This window comes from Chiloscyllium plagiosum, chromosome 4 (assembly GCF_004010195.1).
Source record: "Chiloscyllium plagiosum isolate BGI_BamShark_2017 chromosome 4, ASM401019v2, whole genome shotgun sequence".
Taxonomy (NCBI): domain Eukaryota; kingdom Metazoa; phylum Chordata; class Chondrichthyes; order Orectolobiformes; family Hemiscylliidae; genus Chiloscyllium; species Chiloscyllium plagiosum.
The window spans coordinates 73390656-73418201 of NC_057713.1; the positions used below are offsets into that span (position 1 = coordinate 73390656).

At 39.6% G+C, this 27546-nt stretch overlaps 1 protein-coding gene across 8 annotated transcripts in view; it reads right to left on the reverse strand.

Annotated features, from left to right (window-relative positions):
• Positions 1-27546, reverse strand: part of rims2a (regulating synaptic membrane exocytosis 2a) — a 973874-nt gene that overhangs the window by 846957 nt on the left and 99371 nt on the right. For all 8 annotated transcript variants that reach the window (XM_043688425.1, XM_043688424.1, XM_043688426.1 and 5 more), the window contains one exon: positions 1350-1560. In XM_043688425.1, the coding sequence (XP_043544360.1) occupies positions 1350-1560 (211 nt within the window). The remainder of the gene's footprint in view (positions 1-1349; positions 1561-27546) is intronic.

Sequence of the window (27546 nt, forward strand, 5' to 3'; positions counted from 1 at the left end):
TGGATGGAGGTGAGGGAGGAGGTGTGGGCACAGGTTTTACAATTTCTGCGGTGGCAGAGGAAGGTGCCAGGATGGGAGGGTGGGTTGTAGGGGGGCGTGGACCTGACCAGGTAGTCACGGAGGGAACGGTCTTTGCAGAAGGCAGAAAGGGTTGGAAAGGGAAATATATCCCTGGTGGTGGGGTCTTTTTGGAGGTGGCGGAAATGTTGGCGGATGATTTGGTTTTTACCTGCTTGAGAGACTGTAATGCTGAACCTTTTCTCAATTATTCCTAAGATCTAGGCAGCTTTTTTTAATGTAAGATGGCACTTTAACTGGAGACTTTGTAAACTGTTCACTGTACTCATGAGAGTACGTGACAATAAAGAGGTGGTACAGTGGCTCAGCGGTTAGCACTGCTGCCTCACAGCACCAGGGTCCCAGGTTCGATTCCAGCCTCTGGCAACTGTCTGCGTGTCTGCATGGGTTTCCTCCAGATGCTCCAGTTTCCTCCCACAGTCCAAAGATGTGTAGGTCAGGTGAATTGGCCCATAGTGTTAGGTGCATCATTCAGAGGGAAATGGGTTTGGGTGGGTTGCTGTTCGGACGGTCGATGTGGACTAGTTGTGCCGAAGGGCCTGTTTCCAAACTGTAGGGAATCTAATAAACCTAATTTTAATAGAGCAATGCTGTAAACAACTCAGGAGAACCAGTTTGCAAAATTATCCTTTAAAGTCAGAAAGTATATTTGAAAAATGTGTAACCTGTAATTTCCAACTGCTATATTACACTTCTGATCCCAAATTTAGCAGAAAGTAACATCATGACAAAATAGTGGCTGGGTCACTAAAGATCCTACTCAGTCCAATCCACACAGATATCTCAGGTGAACTATTAACAGATGTGTAGGACCAAGGTACCCATCCGCTTTTCTGGGGGATGGGTACATAATAAGAGAACACCATAGGAAAAGATCAATAATATATTTTGCAAATATAGTTCAGTGAGTTACTCAGCCATTATGATTAAACAAACCCAAGTATAGTGCAAGGTGGAAAATTAAGTCCACAAATCTCTTAACATTGTATCAAGCCCGGAATGATCAAAAATGTAAACGTCTGATTTGGACAAATTGGGTAGTAAAGTTACACCTGATAAATAAGATTAGTTAAACATATTCAGGATAAAAATGAAACGAAGGACACCATTAATCCAAAATAAAATCGAGGTCGCCATGTGTAGTGACATTGTACACTTTTCATTGTACTTCTGTACCTGAGTGCGTAACAATTAAATCTAAATTAAATCAAATCAATGTTAATCAATTACAGCTTTACAGTTATTCCTGACTGAAGTGAAAGGCAACGTACCTTATTGGATCGCAGTGACACCCGTCCTCCACAACGAGCACAGAATTTTGTTTGGCAGTATGAACAGATGTGACCACAGCCATCGGCAAACTTGGTTTTGTGACAGATTCCACAGGTGGGTGCATCACTCTTCTGTTCCTGTTGTTGCTGTGCTTCATCACCCATCTTCTTTACCTGGTCCTTATACATTTCGAACTGCTGGTGCAATTTCCTACAGATATCAAAAAGGGCAAAAAGTCATTTCATGGAAGGGAAATTAAATTCTGTTCCTCTACAATTATTTTCTCATCGTTCCAATGGCTTGCTGGAAGTTAGCAGTATTCTGAAGTTCCAATTTTGAAGTTGTACCTGCTTGTCTGTCCCCTGTTAGAAAAACTGACAAGATCCCTCTAGGGTTGTGGTCAAGACACAATTCAATAACCACCAAGTGTCAGACACACTTGAAAATCATGCATGTGTCACAGTCAGAGTCAGTGCAATATTTTGTCAATTTAGTTGAATAGAGCAATACTGATGTGTATGGCACAAATTAAAGCCTAGCCTGCCTTCAACAGTATTCAGAGTGTAATATGCCATTCCATGTTTGTGTACATGTAGTACTTTAATGATAGGTTTGGTTCTTAAAAGACGTTAGAAAGATTATTTTCCCGAATTAAAACCTTATCTGCCAAGTTACAGCAGTGTTAAATATCTTCATTGGATACATATGCTTTGTCCAGTGATCTCAACACGTCATTTTAAAACAATCAACTTATGTATGAGAAGACTGGGGAAAGAAATTGATTCTTTGTGCCACATTTATTTGCCAGTAAACTGGTCAGGCTGTGTCTGTATCTCCATGGAATCAAACAGTGGCACCCGGGCAAAATAGAGCAAGTCTTTTTATTTTAGAAGGTTTTTTTTTAAAGTTCTGAGGAACAGTCACCAGACCTGAAAGATTAAATCTGATTTCCCTTCATACACACTGCTGAACTTTCCCTGCAATTTCTGTTTTTGTTTACTCAAGAGCCACTGGTGAGGAGACAAGCACTCAGACATTCACCCTTTAAATGAGGAAGCTGGCTACACTACAGGCACTAACAATTCACTGAAATTATTGAAATGAAACTTGAGTCTCAAATTTGGGTGACCCCAAAGCAAGAATTCCTAAACTGTGGCTTGCAATCTCTTGCCGGGTTGCCAAACGAACAAACTGGGGTCGTGAGCTCGAAGATGACTATGGCACAATGGAGCAACCACAGAATAAGCAAGGTATTAGTTTAATGCTGTGGGAATAGCCCAATCTAAAACAACTGGTGACACCAACAGAGCCTGCAAAGCAGTAGGTGACTGATTTGTTTGTTGCAAGTGTATCTCTGGTGTATCTCTACTCTGTTTGGACCCCCTTCACCTCACTAATATCTTCCACTTCCATAATTTTCAATCTTTGGATGCACTGACTGAACTGGCACTAAAAGGCTCACTGCAGAAGAAAGAACTCAGTAAGCTCTGGCCTAAGCCTTCCCAATGGAGTACATGCTATTTATGCATTGCTGGTTTTGCACCTGAAAAGGTCATAATCAATTTCTCGACCATATATCTACTTTCCATTCCTATTTTGTAAATTTGGGGAAATGTAATCTGTCTTAACTCCCATGAAAGGAAGCCATGCCCACTTTCTTTCAAGCATGCTCGAAAATTAATGTCAGGTAAACTCTACTGTATACATAAAAAGTTGAAGAAAAAATATTTTCTTAAATCTCTCTTTATATATACATTTTATGCAATTGCTGTGTAAGCCATCAACAATTTTTGAGGGGTCTTATGATGCAGTGGCAGAGTCCCTACCTTGAGGCCAGAAAGCCTTGTTTCAAGTACTACCCGCTCCACAGTGTGCCGTGAATAAGTTAATTACAGAATATTTACATTTCCCAAATAAGTTAAAAAATTATCTTCAGCTGCACACAAAGAACATATTTCTTGTTCCTTTGAAACTAATCATCATATCTCACAAATTGAAGACTGTACCACACAATATATTTGACATTATGAATCTTCATCAACCTTCCAATAAAATAAAAACAACTTAGTGGTCACATATAATCTAGCAAAATCTAGTCTTAAAGCTGAGCTCTTTTTATTATTTGGATATTTTAGGTGAATTCTAACTAATTCCAGCAAACAACATTCATGAGACCAATGAGCAAAATTATGTAGTGACAGCTAGCTGAAAGAGGAAAAGAGACATCATACCTCCTCTTTTTGGGAACACCCACTAAATCACAAACCAATCCAAAAACGTGAGACAATGCCAAGAACCAAGAACGGGCGCAGAAAATTTCAGCTACTGAGGTCTGCCAAAGAGAGATTAGCCATTCTTGTGCTTTGCACTGCCTTGGGTAGCTGGTGTTTGTTGTCAAGGAAACATCGACAGGAGCCCAAGTTCACAGGTAAGTGTGGGAGGGGAATAGTTTGCAAGAAGAGAGGTGCAGAAAGTTGGTTCTCAGCAGATCTCGCTTTCCCAATATCCAGCCTCTTGATCAGACACCTATTGACTTTGATGGAGGGGATGCTCCCCACCATGAGGTGACAAGGGACTCACAATTTGGTCAGATATGCATGCCACGTTAGACAGGTCAGTTTGCAAATGAGTTAATCCCAGGAGCATCAGCATGAAGGCAATAAATGGTCCTCAATGTTTAGTGGGGCAGGAAGATAAACTATGAGCTATCCCACTCAAAACTTAATTTTGGTGGATGTGAGAAGATAAGGGTTCAGATAAGACATCAATCTACGTCATTCAATGCAAAAGTGATAAATTGGACTGGCAGCATTCACATACTATTTTTCCTGGGTTTCTCCCTCATGAGAGAGAGTTAATTTCTTGGCATATTAAATACTGACTTGACATACATTGCCACTTTGGTCTTGCATACATTATAATTAAATACATGCACACTAAAGCCAATTGCAATACAACTATATATTGCTGGGGTCACCGTTGAAGGATAGGGGGTAGGAGATTTAGTGCTGAGAACAGCAGGAACTTCTTCATTCAGAAAATGATGAGCCTGAGGATTTCTCTGCCACAGAAAGCAGTTGAGGTCAAAACATTGAAAGATTTCAAGGAGGAGTTAGGTGTAGTTCCTTGGGTTACAGGAATCATGTGGAAAAGTCAGTTTTGCGGATCGAAATTCATTCTAAACCAAGGAGAAAATTTAGATCCTAAAGTTTACACATTTAGAACTCTCGGTGCTGTGAGCTTTATTATAACAAGTCCCCAGTACGCACAAGAATATATCCTCTAACCAACTGCTGTCCAGTAGTCTTTTTCCCAGACTGACCTCCACTTGAAGAAGAAACACAGGACACAACTATGGATTCAAACCATCATAAGCACTGGCAGAAAAGCAACTTGTGACATTACTGCGGCTCACAAACACCTTCTATTGCAAGGGACCAGAACCTCTTTCAATTTACACAGGCAATGTAAGCAAGTTGAGATTTGACTATTAATCTCATCACCCTGGGAAATCCAGGTATGCTGAACTAAACTATTTTACCTAATGTGCTATTGTTGATGATCCGAGGCAAGTGAAATATTCGTTATCATATGCATTAATAAAGAATTTACTACTTTTTCTGCTGCAGTTATGGATAGCCAACAAATTCATGCAACTGATGATTTGAAAAAAATGGAAAGATTGACAGCCATAATTATCTTGACAGTTTTATTCCTAGGCCTACCACTGATCAAAGTCACACATGAAAAAAGTCTCTCATTGAAACCTACAGCATATGAAGGGACCATTCAGTCCATCATGTTTGTGCTGGCTTTTTGAAAGAGGTATCCAATAAATCCCCCTGCTTTATAATGCTGCAATTTGTAGTCATTCAAGTTTTTATCAATTTCTTTTCTGTAAGGTGTGATTAAATTTGTTTCCACCAAACTTTGAAGAGTTCATTCCAGATTGTAACAAATCATTCTCTTAGACAAAAATACTTGCAACACCCATTTTATCACACTTCATCTGTCTCCTTCAGTTACTAAACCTTCTACCAGAAGCAGTTTCCTTTCCTATTATTCATTAATTTTCTCTGCTCTCAAAACAATCTTCTCTAGCTCCTCTACATAACTGAATTCTCTCACCATACTACTAAACTGATAAATTACTTCTGGAATTCCCCTAGCCCTTATATATTTCCTAAAATATAGGCACAGGTTTGGACATAATATTCCAGTTGAGGCACAATTAGTGATTTATATAAATTTTGCATTTTTTTTAACTATTGTTTAAGTTGCCTCTATTTATAAAGCCATAGATCCCTTGTGCATTTTGTTATGTAGACTTAATTTGTAATTTATTATTACAAATTTGTGTAATTACAAATAGTGTAATTTGCTGGTTACATTAATTTATGTACAGATACTATCAAGTGGACATATTGTTATAAAACAGTAATAGTGGAGCTGATTTGGTTTGGCTTGCTATCATTGGTTTCCCAACACAGTGATCTTAAAACATTCAGCGACACTCAAAACTACTCAGTTGTTCCTAACAAGACTTTCCAAATAACAGATGTTAATCACCAAATTTATAACTTGAACAAAAATTAACTTATTAAATATGTAACTTTACCAGAACAGAGAAACTACAGGTAATGAAAATAGCAACTTAAAAACCTTTGAATGAGGAGGCTAGTGGGATAGCAAGTGAGGACCAAGTGAACTCTATCATTGTTGGAGGATGGAACAAAAGAGGTGAGGGCTAAAATCCGGGAGATTAGTCAAACACAACTATGGGCTCTGTTGACTACAGTAACAGGGAATCCTTGGTTGAGTAAAAGTATGGATATTTCACAGGATGCCCTGAGGAAGGTGACATTGTCAGACAGATAGGTGGAGACCAAAAAATTGGGAGAATGAGATGGAGTCCTTACACGTAACAGAGTGCGAGGATGTACAGAGTCAAAAGGTGTGGTGCTGGAAAAGTACAGCAGATCAGGCAGCATCTGAGGAGCAGGAGTGTCAACATTTCAGGCATAAATTCTTCATCAGGAATTCGTCATAGTCAATTAACTGTGGGAGTTAGTTCGTTTGTAATGTACATCAGTGGCCAGCCTATCACCGGAAATGGAAACAGAAGAGAAGGGAGGTGTCAAAGATGGCCAAAGGTGAAGGTGAGGGCAGACTGAAAATTTGAAGGAAAATTGATAATTTCTTTCAGTTCAGTATGAGAAATGGAAGCAGCACCAATTATCTCATCAAAGGAGAAACAATTGGGGGAAGGGACCTAAGTAGGACTATAAGGAAATTTCCACATGTCTCACCAAGACACAGGCATAACTGGAGCCTATGCAAATACCCACGGCTATACCTTTGGCCTGAAGAAAGTGAAAGGAGTTAAAGGAGAAATTGTTCAAAGTAAGGATGAACTAGGCCAGGTAAAGGAGTGTGTGTGATGGTGAATGGGGAGAGTACAGGCCTTCTTTTCAGGAAGAAGCAGAGAGGCCTCATACCATTCTGAATGGGGATGGAAAAGGGGATTGCATGTCCATTGTAAACATGAGGCGAACTGGAAAATCTGAAACTGAAAATACAGTGTCAGATGAATCATGGATACAAGTGGGAATTGCCTGAAAGACAAAAGATAGAGTAAAATTAGGAAGAAATAAGTTCTGTGGGACAAGAACTGGCAGAAACAATGACTACTCCATGCTCTGAGATCCAAACTCTTACATGAGACTTTGTCCAGTGAGAAACCTCCATACCATCAGCTGCTTTGAAAGTGGTTCTTCAGCTGCAAACAAGCCTTTGGCTAATTCATGAATAATTATTTTTTGGCTTTACTTGATTGCTGGCCAACTTTTAAGGTCTGATACTCTGGAGTGTTTTATTGCTTTTATTTTCATCCTTGAAGGATTGTGTTTTATTTTCGAAGCAGTGAATGGTAGGGTTGACTTGTATATATTAAATCCTTGTTAATATTTTCTGCAGGTTTGACAGAGTTTCAGCAACAAAATCAATTGATTAAATGTTTACTTGAGGAGTTGTGCTTATTTATTTCTTATACTGAACAACAGAGGCAAGTATATTGAATTAGCAATATCACCACCCTTTTCAATTCAAACCCAGCTGTTATAAATTCAGCAGTGGGATAGAGAGAGAAGTCAATTTCGCACCAACTAACTTGGTCATAACAATTTTAACAGCCACAAAGCAATAACAATTATATAGTAACATCAGTTTCAACATAGTCGGTTGTAATTATTGAAATGTTCTGTTTGTGTCACACAGGATAGCTATGTTTCATACTTCAGTAACTCAATAAAATCTTGAATTACCATATTATTGGTTTGTTTTTGGGGATTGCACAAGTTTTAAGGGTCATATACTCATTATAGTTCAAATGCTTGATGTTAAGCAAAAGGTGAAAAAAAATTCAGTCATTAAAATAGTGTTGAGTTCTGCAATTTCTGGGAAAGAAATGGGTTCAGAGTCAGCTCTTGACACCAGATCGATTAGATTCATCAAGGTTAGAGCTAGAGCAATGATTGATATTAAGGCCCAAAAATTACACTCTCAAGTATCATGTTTCCTCATCAAGAGTGCATAAACTATCCCCTTTGATCCACATATCCAAACAATAAAGCTTTCCACAACTAGCAATTCTGCCAAAATAATTCTATTTGAGCTATATTTGGTCTTATCCTTCAACCTTTATTAGATTAGATTAGATTACATTAGATTAGATTACATTACATTACAGAGTGGAAACAGGCCCTTCGGCCCAACAAGTCCACACCGACCCGCTGAAGCGCAACCCACCCATACCCCTACATTTACCCATTACCTAACACTCACAAAAATTCTTAACCAACGCAAATGTTTAATAGCTACAGAGAACTATCTCCATGTGACAACAATTTCACATAATTAATCAAATATTTGAATGTTATAAGCAGAGAGGGGGCTATACCAATGCTATCCTGATGGCTGGAAAGTTCTCAGAGATACTCCAACTCTGTTACTATAATTTCATTACACAGTGCTTCCAGTAATTTTATGGAAACCGAGGACCAGATGCAAATAAATTCTGGCATCTGTTTCCCAGGTGGCAGACAATGGTCACAGAAATCTGCTGCTTCAGCTCCCTCAAAGTTGAGAGTCTTACTTTTGTGATTGTCTACTGAATAGAGTAACAGCAAGCAAAGTAGTTAACCTCAAAAACCAGAAATACTGCTGCTTCTGTTCCATCCTCTGCCACCTCCATATGAATAATACTAAATACCAATGAATACACAGTGTTATAACTGAACAGAAATAAGGGAAAATTAGCAATCTGATGGAGTAAAACAAAAACAGTATGTTACATCGTGAAAGATGGTAAAGTAAACAGTGTTAGGAAATGAGGTGAATATGACTAATAAACAAACAAGCAGCATTTAAGAATTCAGGCAGTCTACACATTGCTTTAACAAAACACTTCAAGAAGATTTTGATGAGAAATCACGAGGACCCCAAGTCCAAAATTACAATATGTAATTCAGCCCCATAAAGATTTTATACTCAGATACTGAAGCAAGATTCTTCCCCAATAACATACTGATTGAGATCGTGAGGTGTGGGATGAGGGATGACTGACAGCAGTTTGCTACTTAAAGTAAGGAGGAGCAATTCTGTTCCTCTTAACTCCTATTCAGCTAATTATCTTTAAGAAACCTGCCTTTTTAGTATTGGCTTGGACTGATCCCATCAAGAACTGCCTTTTAGGTAACATGTTGAGTTGGCTTTGAGGAGCCCAGCCAGCAGCAAGCCAAAACTGCAAAAAAGAGCACAAACATGCACTGGACTATTGTTTGTAGATTCAAGTTGTTACAAGACAGACTGTCAAACCCAAATCAACCGCTCTACCTCTGCATTCACATAACAGCAAAATGAAATCCTTCAAAGACCCTCAAAATTCACCCCAATGGTTCAATATAAGACTTTTTTTGAATAATTTGGAGATGCCAGTGTGGACTGGGGTGTACAAAGTTAAAAATCACACAGCATCAGGTTATAGTCCAACAGGTTTAATTGGAAACACACTAGCTTTCGGACCACTGGTTGTGGAGTATAAGATCGTAAGACACAGAATTTATAGCAAAAGCTTGCAGTGTGATGTAACTGAAATTATATATTGAAAAAGACCTGATTTGTTTGTTAAGTCTCTCATCTTTTAGAATGAACATGTTGGTTTCACTTCTTTCAAATTAAAATCACAGAACTTTTTTAAAGATACATTCTCAAGTGAACGTTAACAATTGGCCCAGACAATGCATTGAAGGTGTGAGGTGATCTGTGTGAGACTGTCTGTGCCACATTGTTCAGATTGATTCTCACCTAAGAAATGGATTTACAGAATCTTACATGAATTCATGCAGCTTTTGAGCAAAAATGTAATTCTGCCAGTACAAATTCATCCCACAAACTCATGTATGTATGTGCACATGGGTGTGTGTGTGGGGGGGGGGGGTGGTTATGAGTGCCTGAGAGAGGGTGCATGTGTGAGAGTGAGTGTAGGAGTGTGTATGTGTGTGAGCGTATGAGAGAGAGCTTGTGTATGAGAGAGGTGTCTGTGTGAGTATATGGTCCTGTAGGAGTACATGTGTAGGAGTATCTGTTTGTGTGCACGCGTCTGTGTATGTGTGTATCGTGCAATGGGGTCACCTGTAGTGTGACATGAACCCACAGTCCTGGTTGAGGCCATCTTCTTGGGTACCAAACTTTGCTCAGCCACTCTGCGTTGTTGCCTGTCCAGAAGTCCGCTTGGAGGATGGTCACCCGAAGGTCCAAGGTCAAATGTCCCGGACCACTGAAGTATCCTCCAACTGGGAGGGAACATTCTTGTCTGTTGAGTGTTGTGCGGTGTCCATTCATCCATTGCCGTAGCCTCTGCTTGGTCTTGCCAATGTACCATGCCTCAGGGCATCCTTACCTGCAGTGTATGAGATAGACAATGTTGGCTGAGTCACATGTGCACCTGCCACGTACACGGTGGGAGGTGTCCCCACGCGTAATGGAGTATCCATGTCGACACTCTGACACGTCTTGCAGCATCTACTGTGACAAGGTTGGATGGCGTTGTCCTGAAAGCCAGGCAGTTTGCTACAATGATTTGTTTGAGGTTTAGTGATCATTTAAAGGCAAGAGGTGGAGGTGTGGGGAAGGTCTTGGCGAAGTGCTCATCCTCATTGACAATGTGTTGCAGACTGCGAAGAACATGGCGTAGTTTTTCAGCTCCTGGGAAGTACTGGACAACAAAGGGTACACTGTCGATTGCAGCTCGTGTCTGTCTCCTGAGGAGGTCATTACAGTGTCTTGCTGTGTAGATAGACGCACACACACAGACAGACAGATACACTCCAACAGATCCTCTCTCTCATACAGAAGCTCTTTCTCATACGCTCACACACAAACACACACACATGCACGCATGCACACACACACACAAAATCTCCCCCACCTACAACCAGGTGCGCACACACACAAGTTTGTGGGGTGAACTTGTACTTGCAGAATTACATTTTATTTTGCTCAAAAACTGCATGAATCCATGTAAGAGTCTGTAAACCTGTTTTTTAGATTAGAACTAGTCTGAACATTGTGGCATAGACAGTCTCACACACGGCACCTCACACCTCCAATGCATTATCTGGGCTAACATGAGACCAATTGTTAAAGTGCACTTGAGAATGTAACTTTTAAAAAGTTCTGTGATTTACATATAAAAGAACTGATTATTCTAAAAAAATGAGAGACTTAACAAACAATCCAGGTTTTTTCAATATATAATTTCAGTTAGATCACACTGTAAACGTTTGCTGTAAGTTCTGTGTCTTACGCTCTTATACTTCACAAACACCTGAAGGAGCAGCGCTCCGAAAACTAGTGCTGCCAAATAAACCTGTTGGACTATAACCTGGTGTTGGGTCGTTTTTAACTTTAAACACCCCAATTCAACACTGGCATCTCCAAATCAAGACAAGAAAGTAAGTTGTCAAGAGGAGGGAGAGTCTGCAAAGTGATAGAAGCAAGTGAAGAGACTGAGCAATAATTTGAAGTTTTGGTGCAAGACGGAAAAATGTGTATCTGTCAATTTAACAAGAAAATTAGTGGAGCAAAATACTAATTAGGTTGCGGGGTGGTAAAGATCAATAAACACAGAGCTATATAGGGTGTTCTGGTACATGAATCACAAGTAGTTGTAGTAAAAGCACACAATCTGTAAGCAGTCAATATTTTCAATAATCCATGTGACATTTTATAAATTCCTACTTTGAAAATAGAACCAGTCTAACCCAAGACTGGAATACATACAGACTCCGACCTCAAACCTTTTAATGCATTGTTTGAGCTGAGATGTCATTTTTTTTAATAAAAGTTATCTCGGGAATGTGACTTGAAAGACCTCCTGGGGTTTACATATTGATGAATTGAAACTTGCAGCCCATTCTAAAAGATGAAAGACTTAACAGCAATGTAGGCTTCTTCAATATATTGCATCAGTGTATAACATGATGATCTTTTGCAATAAAATCCCTGTCCTATGATGCTGCTCCACTTGCTACCTGATGAAGGAGCGGCGCTCCGAAAGCTTGTACTTCCAAATAAACCTGTTGGACTATAACCTAGTGTTGTGCGATTTTTAACTTTGTCTGAAGAAAGGTTGAGCAGATTGCACCTATACCCATTAGAGTTTAGTAGAATGTGAGGTGATCCTGATGAAACATACAAGATCCTGAGAAGGATTCATTATATAGATACTGGAAAGATGTTTCGAATGAGTTGCAGTTACTATTGAAAAATAGGAAATGCATCAGCCAATTTCCACACAATACATTCTTGGAAAAATCAATGTGAAAGTAACCAGATAATATGTTAAATGTGTTCGTGCAAAGATAAATATTGACAATGAGAATGGCGTTATTCCTCCAATCTTCTACAAGGTAATGTTTTGGGATTTTAAAAAGGCCTTAGTTGAACATTGCACCTGAAAGATAGCACCTTTGATAGTGATGTACTCCATCAGCACTGCACGGAGATGATAGCCGAGATTTTTGTGCTCAGTTTTCTGACTTAGTCTTCAATCCACAAATTCTCACTTAGAAATGAGACTTTACTGAACGAGCATAGCTAGAAAAATTATTGCCTGCTGGACCCATTATATTATCCAAAGACAAAATGTTTAATGACTGCACCTGAACTCCAATTTCAGACAAAAAATTACACTATAAAGATGCAGGAGCAGAAATAGACCATTTGGCCCATCAAGAGTGTTTCACCAATTGATGAGGTCATGACTGATTTGATCATCCTCAATTATAAGTATTTTGGTGACCAGTGCAGTAAGACAATTCAGCCAGCTTTCTGGCTGCTCAAAACACATCACAGCATAAAAACACAAATTCAAAGTTCCAATGGATTAGAATAGTCACAAATCAGAAGCACCACAGATGTCATTTCAAGTTTCACAACATCCTTCTGATAGGAAGGAGACCAGAATTGCACGCAACATTCCTAGCCCATGTCCTGTACAGCCGCGGCATGACCTCTCAACTCCTATACTCCATATTCTGACCAATAAAGGAAAGCATATCAAATGCCACCTTCACTATCCAATCCGGCCAATTTTGACGGTATTAGGCAAGAACTTTCGAAAGCTGACTGGGGGCAGATGTTCACAGGGAAAGGAATGGCTAGAAAATGGGAAGCCTTCAGAAATGAGATAAGAGAATCCAGAGGAAGTATATTCCTGTTGGGGTAAAAGGAAAGGCCTGTAGGTATAGGGAATGCTGGATGACTAAAGAAATTGAGGGTTTGGTTAAGAAAAAGAAGGAAGCATATGTCAGGTATAGACAGGATAGATCGAATGAATCCTTAGAATATAAAGGCAGTAGGAGTATAGTTAAGAGGGAAATCAGGAAGGCAAAAAGGGGGCATGAAATAGCTTTGGCAAATAGAATTAAGGAGAATCCAAAGGGCTTTTACAAATACATTAAGGACAAAAGGGTAACTAGGGAGAGAATAGGGCCCCTAAAAGATCAGCAAGGCGGCCTTTGTGTGGAGCCGCAGAAAATGGAAGAGATACTAAATGAGTATTTTGCATCAGTATTTACTGTGGAAACAGATATCGAAGACATAGAACGTAGGCAAATAGATGGTGACACCTTGGACAATGACCATATTACAGAGGAGGAATTGCTGGATGTCTTGAAATGTATAAAAGGTGGATAAATCCACAGGACCTGATCAGGTGTACCCTAGAACTCTGTGGGAAGCTAGAGAAGTGATTGCTGGGCCTCTTGCTGAGACATTTGTATCATCAATAGTCACAGGTGAGGTGCCGGAAGACTGGAGGTTGGCTAATGTGGTGCTACTGTTTAAGAAGGGTGGTAAGGACAAGCTAGGGACCTATAGACGAGTTAGTCTGACGTTGGTAATGGGCAAGTTGTTGGAGGGAATCCTGAGGGACAGGATATACATGTATTTGGAATGGCAAGGACTGATTAGGGACAGTCAACATGACTTTGTGCGCGGGAAATCATGTCTCACAAACTTGATTGAGTTTTTTGAAGAAGTAACAAAGAGGATTGATAAGGGCAGAGCGGTAGATGTAATCCATATGGACTTTAGTAAGGCATTCGACAAGGTTCCCAATGGAAAATTGGTTAGCAATGTTAGATCTCATGGAATACAGAGAGAACTAGCCATTTGGATACAGAACTGGCTCAAAGCGAGCAGACAGAGGGTGGTGGTGGACGGGTTGTTTTTCAGACTGGAGGATTGTGACCAGTGGAGTGGCACAAGGATCAGTGCTGGGTCCTCTACTGTTTGTCATTTATATAAATGATTTGGATGCGAGCATAAGTTTGGAGATGACACCAAAATTGGAGGCGTAGTGGACAGCGAAGAAGGTTACCTCAGATTACAACAGGACCGTGAAGGTGGCATTTGGTATGCTTTCCTTTATTGGTCAGAGTATTAAGTACAGGTGTTGGGAGGTCATGTTGCAGCTGTACAGATCATTGGTTAGGCCACTGTTGGAATATTGCATGCAATTCTGGTCTCCTTCCTTTCGGAAAAATGTTGGGAAACTTGAAAGGGTTCAGAAAAGATTTACAAGGATGTTGTTGGGGTTAGAGGATTTGAGCTGTAAGGAGAGGCTGAACAGGCAGAGGCTGTTTTCCCTGGAGGGTCGGAGGCTGAGGGGTGACCTTATAGAGTTTACAAAATTATACGGGGCGTAGATGGGATAAATAGACAAAGTGTTTTCCCTGGGGTGGGGGAATCCAGAACTAGAGGGCATAGGTTTAGGGTGAGAGGGGAAATATATAAAAGAGACCCAAGAGGAAACCTTTTCACGCATAGGGTCGTACGTGTTTGGAATGAGCTGCCAGAGGAAGTGATGGAGGCTGGTACAATTGCAACATTTAAGAGGCATTTGGATGGGTATATGAATAGGAATGGTTTGGAGGGATATGGGCCGGGTGCTGGCAGGTGGGACTAGATTGGGTTGGGATATCTGGTCGGCATGGACGGGTTGGACCGAAGGGTCTGTTTCCATGCTGTACATCTCTATGACTTTTTGACTATGTGTGACTGTGAGCTATCTATCCAACATTAACTGGCATAGTCAGAGTTGAAAAGGTTTAGAGGGAGCAGACTTCTTAAAATGCATCTAGTACAGCTTTTAAGCCAGTACATAGAAGGACCTACAAAACAATGGCAATCCCTGCATTAGGATTAGGAAATTTTAGGAAATGAAGCCAGGTAAATGGTTGAAATATCAGTAGGAAAGCGTTTGAAGGCAGCTACCACAACTCCATTAGATTCAAGACTGTCATAGAAAGGACAAGAGGGGCCTGAAATCAAGGTTCTTAGCTGGGAGAAGGCAAATTTTAATAAGATCAGATTTCACAAGAGTGTATTAAGAGCAGATGCTTTCACGTAAGTCGGTCTCAGAACTGTGGGATATATTCAAGAAGGAAACATGGAAAAAAACTGGGTTACATGTCCCAACAAAGACAAAGGGTGGGGCCATCAAACCCTGTGAACCCTGGATATCGTGGGTCATATAGCATTGAATGCAGAGAAAAAGGGAGGCTTATGGCAGATTCTGAGGGCTCAAAACAGCAGAAGCCCTAGAAGAGTATACACTGTGCAGGATGGAACTTAGAAGGAAGATAAGGAGAGCTAAAAGAGGACATGAAGGATAATGGCAGGTAAAATAAAAACAAACTCATTATCCTTAATGTATATGCAAAACAACTAATGAGGGAAAGAGTAGGGCCCATTAAGAACCTTAGCAATAATTAGTGACAGAGCTAAAGGATCAAGGTAGGGCTCTAAATGAATACTTTGAGTTGGGGTTCACTAATGAGTAAGAAAGATGATATGCTTATACAAAATAGAGGGGAAGTCTGTGATGCAATGAAATATATTAGCATAGACAGAGAGGAGATTCTGAGTGGACGGTTGAATTGTATCCCAGGTTGTTGAGTGAGGCAAGGGAAAAAATTGCAGAGGAAATTTGCAAAATATTTCAATTCCTTTCTGGCCACAGCATTGGTGCCAGAGGACTGGAGGACAGCCAATGTGGCACCTTTATTCAAGAAGGGAGCAAGGGATAAACTAGGAAACTATTGGCCAGTCAGTCTAATCTCAGTGATGATGAAACTATTGGAAACAATTATGAGGGTCAGAATTAATCAGCAATTGGAGAGGATGTGATTAGTCAAGAATAGTCAGCATGGCTTTGTTAAGGGGCGTCATATCTGACCAACTTGATTACATTTTTTGAAAAGATGACCAGGTGTGTAGATGAAGTCAACGCTTTTGATGTAGCCAACTTGGACTTTATCAAAAACCTTGCTGAAGTCCCGCATGGGAGACTGATAGCAGAGGGAAGAGCACAAGGGATTCAAGAAAATTTGACATATTAGATCCACATCTAAGTGACAGGAAGTGAGGAAATGGTTAAGGAATGTTTGTCCAAATGGAAATTCGATTGGGTTCCACATTTGTTAATGTAGGGACCCTTGCTGCTTACATTTAGTCAACAATTTAGACTTAATGTACGAGGGTTGATCAGTAAATTTGCAGATTATACAAAAATTTGTGGTAAATGGCGAGGATGATACCCTTTGACTGCAAAGCATATAGATGGGTTGGTCAGATGGGTTAATCCGTGACCAATGGAATTCAATCCAAATAAATGTTAAGTGATACACGTGGCAGGGCAAAAAAAGGCAAGGGAACGCTTGATGAATGGTAGCAACCTGAGAAGCATTGATGATAAAAGGAATCTTTGTGTGCATTTACAGCTGTCCTTTAAGATTTCAGGAAAGGTAGATAAAGTGGTTAAGGCAGCATATGGTATATTTACTTTTATTAGCCAAGGCATAGAGTTTAAGAAGAATATGCTCAAACCGTATAAAATATTGGTTGGGTGATAGTGAGAAAGTATTGTGTGCAGTCTGGAATCAACATTATAGGTGGGATGTGACAACACTAGAGAGGGTGCAGAAGTGATTTATCAGGATGTTGCCTGGTTGAACAGTTTCAGCTTGCAAGAGAGATTGAACACACAGTTTGTTTTTCATTGAGCAAAGAATATTGAGGGGGACATGACTGAGATGTACAAATTAGGAGATGCACAGATAGGGCAGACAGGGAGGAGCTTTCATTTTGATGGAGGGATCATTTATCAGGGTCATGGATTTAAGGTAAGGAGCACAAGATTTAGAGCTGGTGTGAGAAAAAAACCTATTCACCCAGAAGGTATGGAAATCTGGAATTCACAGCCTTTAAGAAGAAGAGGCAGAAAACTTCACGTTTATGATGTATTTAGACATGCACTTGTGATACGAATACATTCAAGGCTATGGAGAATGGGATTAGAATAGTTAGGTGGTTGACAGGCACAGAAGTGGTGGATAGAAGGGCCATTTTCTGTGCTGTGGTCTCTATGACGCTATGATAGTGACTCATGCTTAACGATTTCACACAAGTGAGCACAATCTTCCCACAATTTTCCAGCTGGGTGGGACTGCTTTCAACTGAATCCATTCCTACCCATTCAGAATTTGGAGTTCAGTTGGCTGGATGGTTGCTTAGTCATGCAGGGTGATGCCAACAGCACAGATTATATTGCTGCACTGGCTCAGGTTACGATGAAGATTTGACTGTCTTGACATGATCCCTTATCTGAGATGTGATGACCATCAAGTTAAATTCACCCCCATTCATCTGTCTCTAATGAGAGAACAGCCCCATTTTCCTGAGACTATGGTGATTATATCGAAAACACTAGGCTACGTGGTTCAAGAGGGCAGCTCAACACCAGCTTCTCAAGGACAACTAGGGGCAGGCAAATAATGCTGGCCCACATCCCGTGAGTGAATAAAAAAAGTCATGGAAGGTGTGGTGACCATGAGAGCCACATACACCTCACCACATTAAACATCTGAGAATTGCCCTTTTCGAAGGAGTTTTAAACATGTCGTTCTTGGGGACATCTCGAACTACACAAAAAATACTTCATTTTTTGAGAGATTGGGATGGTAAATTTGAGTTCCTGGCCACGACATTAGATTTCTAGAAAATCAGAAAGTACATCACATTGCTTGGTAAACTGAAGCTGACTGAACTCAATGTGGAAAGTGCACAGTTCTCATCAAGAATATAGTTCTAAACAGAAGGACAAAGCATGACAGGTTCAGGAGAGGGTGTGTCTGGAACAATTCACGAATAGTTAAATTCTTTTAAACAAATTACAAGCATTCACTTTCTAGTTTGAGTTTGATTTTAACCACAGAACATAGAATATTACAGCACAGTACAGGCCTTTCCGCCCTCAATGTTGCACCAATCTGTGGAACTAATGTGAAGCTCATCTATCCTACACTATTCCATCTTCATCCACATGTTTATCCAATGACCACACCACACTCTCAACTCTATATCTATCATCTCTCAATTTAAAGCTACGTTCATCTTGTGCTAGCCATCACCATCCGAGGAAAAGGTCTCTCACTGTCCACCCGACCTAACCCTTTGATTATTTTATATGGTTCAATTAAGTCTCCTCTCAACCTTCTCCTCTCTAACCAAAACAGCCTCAAGTCCTTTCCTCATAAGACCTTCCCTTCATACCAAGCAACATCCTAGTAAATCTCCTCTGAACCCTTTCGAAAGGTTCCGCATCCTTCCTATAATGCAGTGGACTGAACTGTACGCAATATTCCAAGTGGAGTTTTGTACAGCTGCAACATGACCTCATGGCTCTGAAACTCAATCCCTCGACCAATAAAATCTAACACACTGTATTGCCTTCTTAACAATCCTATCAACCTGGGTGGTAATTTTCAGGGATCTTTGTACATGGACACAGATCTCTCTGCTCATCTACACTACCAAGAATCTTACCATTGGCCCAGCACTCTTTATTCCTGTTGCTCCTTCCAAAGTGAATCACTTCATACTTTTCTACATTAACGTCCATTTGCCAACTCTCAGCCCAGCTTTGCAGCTTATCTATGTCCTTCTGTAACCCACAACATCCTTTAGCACTATACAAAACTCTGCTGACATTAGTGTTATTTGCAAATTTACTAACCCATCCTTCTATGCCCTCATCCAAGTCATTTATAAACATGAGAAACAGCAGTGGACCAAAAACAGATCCTTGCGGTACACCAGTAGTAAATGAACACCAGGATGAACATTTCCATTCAACTACCACCCTCTGTCTTCTTTCAGCTGACTTATTTCTGATCCAAACCACTAAATCACCCTCAATCCTATGCCTCCGTAATTTGTGCAACAGCCTACCATGGAAAATCTTATCAAACACCTTACTGAAATCTATGTACACCACATCAACCACTTTACCCTCAACCACTTGTTTGTTCACTATCTCAAAGAACTCAAGAAGGTTTGTGAGGCATGACCGACATTTCAGAAAACCATGTGACTATCCTTAATCAACTTATTCCTTTCTCGAGAATTATAAATCCTATCTCTTCTAACCGTTTCCAACATTTTACCCACAACCGAAGTAAGGCTCACTAGTCTATAATTACCAGGGTTGTCTCTTCTCCCCTCTTGAACAAGGGGACAACATTTGCTATCCTCCAGTGTTCTGGCACTATTCCTGGAGACAATGACAACATAAAGATCAAAACCACAGGTTCTGCAATCTCCTCCCTGGCCTCCCAGAGAATCCTAGGATAAATCCCATACAGCCCAGGGGATTTATCTATTTTCACACTTTCCAGAATTGTTAACACCTCCTCCTTGTGAACCTCAATCCCATTTATTCCAGTAGCCTGTATCTCAGTATTCTCCTCAACAACATAGTCTTTTTCCAGTGTGAATGCTGACGAAAAATATTCATTTAGCGCTTTCCCTATCTCCTCGGAGTACACATCTCCTCAAAGCACACAACATAAAACTCTGCCATTTCATAGAATTACATACTTGAACTCCTACTCTCTCTGTTCTACAACACTACCCCAGGCCTTACTTTTAATTGTGCAAGACTTGTTTGTTTTACCAAAATGCAATACCTTGCATTTATCCAAACTAAACTCCATTTGGCATTCCTCAGCCCAATTGCCCAAATGATCAAGATTCTTTTGTAATCTTAAATAATTTTCTTCACTGTCCACTATACCACCAATTTCATTGTCATCTACAAATGGACTAACCATGCATTCTATATTCGCAAATAAGTTATTAATATAAATGACAAACAAAAGTGGGCCCAATACCAATCTCTGTGAAACACTGCTGGTAACAGGCCTCCAGTCTGAAAAACAACCCTCTACCACCACTCTCTGCTGTCTCCTACATCAAACCAACTCTGTGTAATTGGCAAGTTCTCCCTGAATCCAATGTGATCTAACTTTACTTATTAGTCTATTATGCAGAACATTGTCAAAGGCTTTACTAAAACCCAAGTAAACATTTACTCTTCTGCCCTGCTCAATCTTCTCGTTCAGTTCTTCAAAAATCTCAATCAAGTTTGAGAGACACAATTTCCTATACACAAAAACCATGCCAACTATCCCTAATCATTCCTTGCCTCTCCAAATATGTATAAATCCTGCCTTTCAGAATCACCAACAACAACTTACCCAACACCGATGTCAGACTCACAGGTCTTTAGTTTTATAGGATGCTGCCTGGGATAGCAAGGTTTAGCTATAAAAAAAAAGGCTGGATACGCTCAGGGTGTTTTTTTTAAGAGCAGAGAAGGCCAAGGGGGTGCTGATTAAGTTGTATAAGATTAAAAGGAGAATGAATTGGGTGGATAGGAAGCAGCTGTTCCCCCCTTGGTTAAAGGGTCGATAAGGAAGAGGCATAATCTTAAGGTGAAAGGCAGGAAGTTGAGAAAGGATCGAGGAAAACTGCTTTCACCCAGAGGGTGGTGGGAATGTGATAGGTACAACCGGAGAGGAAATTAGTGCAGGAAACCTCACAACCTTTAACAAGCACGTGGATGAGCACTTGACATATCATAACATTCAAGGTTATGGATCAAGTGCTGAAAAGTGGGAAAGGACCTCTTCTTTGCTGTTTGACTCTATGCCGCTTCAGTTTTTTCAAGGAATCCACACCATCAAGACTGCCTTGAGACAAATTAAGAAGCGTGTCTAACTGCTGATGACTATCTTTGTGGAATTCAGATGGAGTGAAGATTGAGGCATGAAGTAAAACTCTTGAACTCTATCTGTGGAAGACAATTTCAAAGAACTTTCTGGCTGCAATATGGTGTTGTGTACAAAATGGGGAACTGCAGTAGCTGCAGGGAATCAAGCCCTGTTATTTTCACTATTTAAAATGTAATTTAATAGTTTATACTGAATAAAACATGCCAACTTAATTTATGTTAATTTTGGTGTGATTCTCTGATTCTTTGTAAAAGGTTGTAAAATTTAGAATACCGTCTAGGAATTCCTTCTGTTGGGGTCACTTGATCAAGAACAATACAAAATGTTCAAGATGGAATTCATCTATTTAAAACATGTATTTTTGACCCCACTGCATCTCTAATTACCAATGTCACCCACATTTAACTTTCTTAACATCATGTGATGCACAGTTTACCTCATCAACATTGTTATTACTCTGGATGAAGCTGCTCCCATTCTCTGCTCATTGGCCTCCCACATTGCACTCTTCATAAACTTGAACTTATCCAAATGTCTATGCTCCATATCTCAACATGAAGGAAATCTTGCTCACTGCCCATCACTCCTGTGCTTGGTAACACGTACTGACTCTCAATTTGACAACACATCAATTTCTCAAAATCACAGTGTTTGTTAAATCAATGTGTAGTCTTAATCTTCTTGTGCTCTGTAACATCATCTACCAATTCAGAGCCAAGAAGATCGGTGAGACAGAAAACAAAACACCGTGTTGGAGTTTATTATTTTTATAGAGCTGCACAGCTTTGAAATAGACCCGTCAGTTCAATTCACCCATGCCGACCTAAATTAATATAGTCCCATTTGCCAGCATTCGATCCACATCCCTCTAAAATTTTCCTATTCATGTAGCCATCCAGATACCTTTTAAATGTTGTAATTGTACCAGCCTGCACCACTTCCTCTGGCAGGTCATTCCACACACATTCCATCTTTTGCCTGTAAATGTTGCTCTTTGGTCCCTTTTAAGTGTTTCCTCTCTCATCTTAAACCTCTATGATTCTGAACTTCCCCCACTCCGGGGAAAAGACCTTGGCTATTCACCCTATTGATGCCCCTCGTGATTTTATAAACCTCCATTAAGTTACCCCTCAGCCTCTGACATCCAGGGAAATTATCCAAGCCTCGTCAGCCTCTCCCTGCAGCTCAACCTTCCAACCCTGGCAACATCCTTCTAAATCTTTTCCAAACTCTTTCATGTTTCACAACATCTTTATTACAGCAGCAAGACCAAAACTGAATGTAGTATTCCAAAAGTGGCCAGCCACTGTTCTGTCCAGCCCAACAGGGCTTCCCAACTCCTAAACTCAACAGTCTGACCAATAAAAAGCATTCCAAAGGCTGCCTTCACCATCCTGTCTATCTGCAACTCCACTTTCAAGGAACTATGAACCTGCACTCCAAGGTCTCTTTGTTCAACAACAGTCCCCAAGATCACCCCATTAAATGCAAGGGTCCTGCCCTGATTTGCCTTCTCAAAATGCAGCACCTCACATTTATCTAAATTAAACTCATCTGCCATTCTCGGCCAATTGGCCCATCTGATCAAGTTCCCTTGATCTGCAGTAGCCTTCTTCGCGGTCCACTACATCACCAATGTTGGCGTTACCTGCAAACTTACCAACCAGACCTCCTATGTTCATATCCAAATCATTTATATAAAATGATGAAAAGCAGTGGATCAAGCACCAATCCTTGTGGCGCACTGCTTGTCTCAGGCCTCTAGTCTGAAAAACAACCCTCTACCATCACCCTCTGTATATTACATTCAATGTGTAGGTATCAGTGACAGACTGGGATCGACAACGTCAGAAGTCATACAACACCAGGTTATTTGAAATCACAAGTTTTTGGAAGGCTAGTCCTTTGTCAGGTGAAGTGAAGTGCACAGGCACAGAATTTATATGCAGAGAGGTGATGGTTGCCAAAATCTTGCCATTTCACCTGATAAACAACAGCACTCTGAAAGCATTTTTCTTATCCACCTGTTCAGAGGTATTAGTTCACACCTCTGCTGCAGGTGGGACTTGAACTCAGGCCTCTTGCCAGGTGAGGATAACTACTACTCCACCACAAGAGGCCCCCTAATCCAATTTTTCTAATCAAATTGTTTAGGGATACTATTATCTTCCTCTTGAGCAGGTAGGACCTGAACCCAGCCATTCTGGCTTGGACACTGATTGTGCCACAAGAGCCCTTTTTGCTCAGTCTTACATCTTCTTCTTTAAACACTGTTTCACTTTATATCTCCTCAGTCAACTATTTGTTCAATTAACTCTCATCATCTGCTTAACAACTTGACAACCTCCAGTTCTACAATCCTCTCCACATTTGCAAATCTGATCTCTTGAGCATCCCCAATTAAGTTTGCACTTTTGCCAGCCTACAGCCAGAAATAATTCATGTTTTGCAATGTTCATCTTTTGTATCTCATTTCAGCTTTGATTTTCATCTTTCAGCAAACCTGAAGTCTTACTTTCTAAACTTTGATATAAACCTAAGAGTGACTGCACTTTGACTATCTCAAAATCAATTCAATTATTTGACTTTTAGCAATGCTTTCCAGGAATGGACTTTGGCTTTGTTCATAAGGATATCAAAACCCTGCTGCTGTTTTGACTGGATACTATTTTCCACTTGGATGTTTTCATCTAAGTTTGTTTTGTGTCCTTATGTATCAATCCCAATGATCCTTCAACCACATTCCAGGATAACAAATGGCCTTACAAGGGGTAGTCAATGAAATTGAACTTGATTGATGGACAGTGTATCTTGGCAAGAAATGAATGAACAAGTTTTTGCTGAGTATGAAGATTTTGCCAAGTCTGAGAGAGAAAACATGCATGCTACATTTGTTTTGTTTTGTATCAAAAAACTCATATGGAAGACTTGAAAGACTGGAATGGAGCCAGGAATTTGGCTTTAAGGACCTTCTGTTTTCAGAATTTGCCATGGCAGCCACTGAATGGTCAACAGTACAGCACTGAAGACAACACAGGACATCAAAAAACTGATTGATCATGCAAAGTTATTCAGAAACTTGGTGCATATGTTTTGAAGGGCATTTTATCGTTTTAGATGCTTGGCAACATAGCAAATAGAAGCAGGAGTTGGCCAGTCAGACACTCAAATCTACTTCACCATTCAATATGATCATGACTGATCATCAAACTCAGAATCCCATTCCTGCTGTCTTCCTACACCCTAAGAACTATAATTTGATAAAGATGGACTTCCTCTTCTATTTTGGTCATGGACAGACCAATTTGGGGTTAATGTTTGTTTTATAATTAAAGTTGCATTTCTTCCAACAAGTGTATTATAAAAGTACTTTATTTCCTTTCAATAAAGTTATTGTTCCTTCCTTTCCTTCACTTTTTATGTTACATATTATCAATTATATCTATTTTATATCTATTAAAATATATCTATTTTATAATTATTATATTAATCATTCATGACTATTTGGAGCGTTGGGCAGAAAATGATATCTCCAAACCAGATCATTAAGAATGAGTGGTTAAGGGTTAATTGGACATGACAATGGGCAATTGAAGCAAAGTAGAAAAATATATGAAAATAGGCATGGTGTAATTACCAGCTTGTTTCGACTAAGGGGTAACTGCATAACCTGGATTGCCTGTGGAGATCAATCTTTTATGTCATTCGCATGGAGCCACCTGGCAATGTTTTCTATTGTGGAGAAGAAAAGCTGAATGTCTAGAAAAGTACTGAAAGTACTATGATAATACTATGATACAGCACATAGCCAGGATACTATAATTTGAGAAACAGTGTCTCATTCGTTGGACTTTGTCCATTGGTCCAGATTTAAGAGACCTGGAACCAAGGATTTTCACCATCGGGGTAGGGTTTGCAAAGCTGGTGCTTGCAAGGTTGGTGCTGTGGAATCTAAGACAGAGCTCCAAGTGCTGCTGTTGCGAAAGTCCCCAGTGGGCAGCAGACAATATGAAACTGACTTGTTCAATATATATCTCATAGTTCAATGTAACCATCTAGCTTTAATGTATAAACTAACAATTATCAATTCAAATGTATTCAGTACTTAAACCCAATACATTAGCTAAATATTGAAGTTTACATGCCTTCTTACACTAATTTTGATCATACCTTCAAGAACCCATTAGATTTTTCAGCCAAACAAGAAACTATTCTATATTAGTTATTATCATTACTTTCAGTCGGAATATTGCTTTGACATATTCCTGGATATTGTGACTCATCCATGTATGGTTCTGAACCGTAGTGGGACTCTGCCATGTCTCAGCTGTCCTTGGCAGCGATGCATTTAAATTGCCTTAATACTAAGCTCCAGTATTTCCATTCCATGCCTTCATCTTAGCTTCTTTTAGACGTTCCACAAACCCTCTGAAAAAATGCTGCATGTGTCCTAATATTACTATGTGGCTGTCTTAAATTTTATTTAATAGCCTCCTGCGAAGTGTCTAAGGATCTTTTAATACGTACAAAATATAACACAAATTAAACTCTCAAAAGTAGTATGCTGTTTTTATATAAACAGGATTTCAGTGTTCCCTTACCATCTGTAAAGCACAAGTCCAACATTGGAGCAGTCTGTTTGAATTATAGCTTCCCAATAGAACTACAAGAGAAAATATTTTTTGTCCCAATTTCTTGGTGACCCAATACAAAGATGAGGTTTTACGTAGAGGTAACCACATAAATGGTGTAATTTTTCCACCTCCAGAACAACATGTTTTAAATATCTGTAACAATCCAAATGAACCTTACATGTATAATTTTCATCATTATTTTGCCAAACATTTCTCTGTGACAGATTTCTTAACCATCTGAGGTTCAATTCACTTACCAGTTGCAAGTACAAACTGAAAAATGTAGTGTGGCATATAATTGTCGATTTCTTGATCCAGCAGTGAAGATCTGGCTCATCTGCTCCTTTGTGTGTTCTGCCATTTCCACTGTTTCCCAATTACTTGACTCGCACTAAAATCAGTCAACACATTGTGCTCTTGTACTTTGAAGTTTCTGATACTGCACTCTATTTCTCCCGTTAAGTCATATATAGCAAAGAGAGAAAATCATTCAACATGCTGGAAAAGATTCCTTCTCCTGTAACTAATCATGATCTAATCATAGCTGGCATAAAAAAACAACACATCAGCATTCTGCTTTGATATTCATTGCACATAAAATGACTTTGCTATATCATGTGTCAAAATTCTCACCAACCATCCTTCAAACCTGCCAGTGGTGTTCCACATTTAATTGTTGTATGTACATGGGTCTAATGACTGTAAAGGCAGCAAAAGCAGAGACTGAGGAAAAGGTACTGCAGATATCAGAAAAAAAGTTGCAAGATGCACACAACATAACAGAGTAGTGAGAAAAAGAAGTTAAGCAAATTCTTATGATTTAAGCCTGCTTCCCTATCTGTTCTGAATATCTGGACTAATTTTCTGGGGACATGGGTTCAAGTCCCACCATGGCAAGTGACGACGTGAGAATTTAATTTTTTTGAAAATCTGAAATTAAAACTTGGGCTAATGTCATACACATGTAATTATTTCCAATTGTTTTAAAAAGTCCATCTAGTTCACCAATGTCTTCCGCTGGTGAAGATTTACGAAAAGACATCACTTTGAAAATACCATTGGTAATGAGGTAGTGTGCAGGGAAAATAATTATACTTTGTTATTGAGATCAGAAATGGTTTTGGATGTAGATACTTGAACTCACTCTACAATAGGTTATACTAATAGATTTATTTCATAAAGAAATTACTTTTCATGATTTATCTGAAATCAATGTCTTTCTCGCTACAGCCTCATTATCAAACATTCTCAATATTATGCATTCTAATAACCTGTCATTAATGGGTGATATTACAAAATTAGTCATGACATTTAGTTTTCTCGAGATCATGAATTCCTTGTAAAAAGCTTTTACTAAACAAATTACTCTGAAGACAGTCAATGAAACGTAAATGTCATTCTTTTGATTCTTTGACTTCTCAAATTAACGGTTTAAAGACATCCTAATGTCACTTTTAGACTTGGTGACAGCCAGTATTTTCACCACATCCATCTGCAAAAGATTTATCCACAAAATGTCAGTTTTGAATTACTAAACAAAAAGACCACAATACCAAGGGAGTAATTCAAACTCTTTCTAGGCGGCAAAAGAAATACCCAGCAGAGCATAATAAATAAATCAAGTCCTTCACTGGGATTCAACTGTGAACTTGATCAGAGATCTGAGTGTAGAAGTTGTCGAGGATTTTCTTACAAGACAAGTAACATAGGAAAGAATGGTCAGATGAGGTCAACAAACAAGCTTTTACTTGCAAAAACATATTTCTTAATGATGCAGGAAGAGAATGTTGCTCTGAGTCCCACATCAAAATTATAGCATTCCTCTTCTAACCTCTTCCGTATGGTCACCAGCACAATCTTCC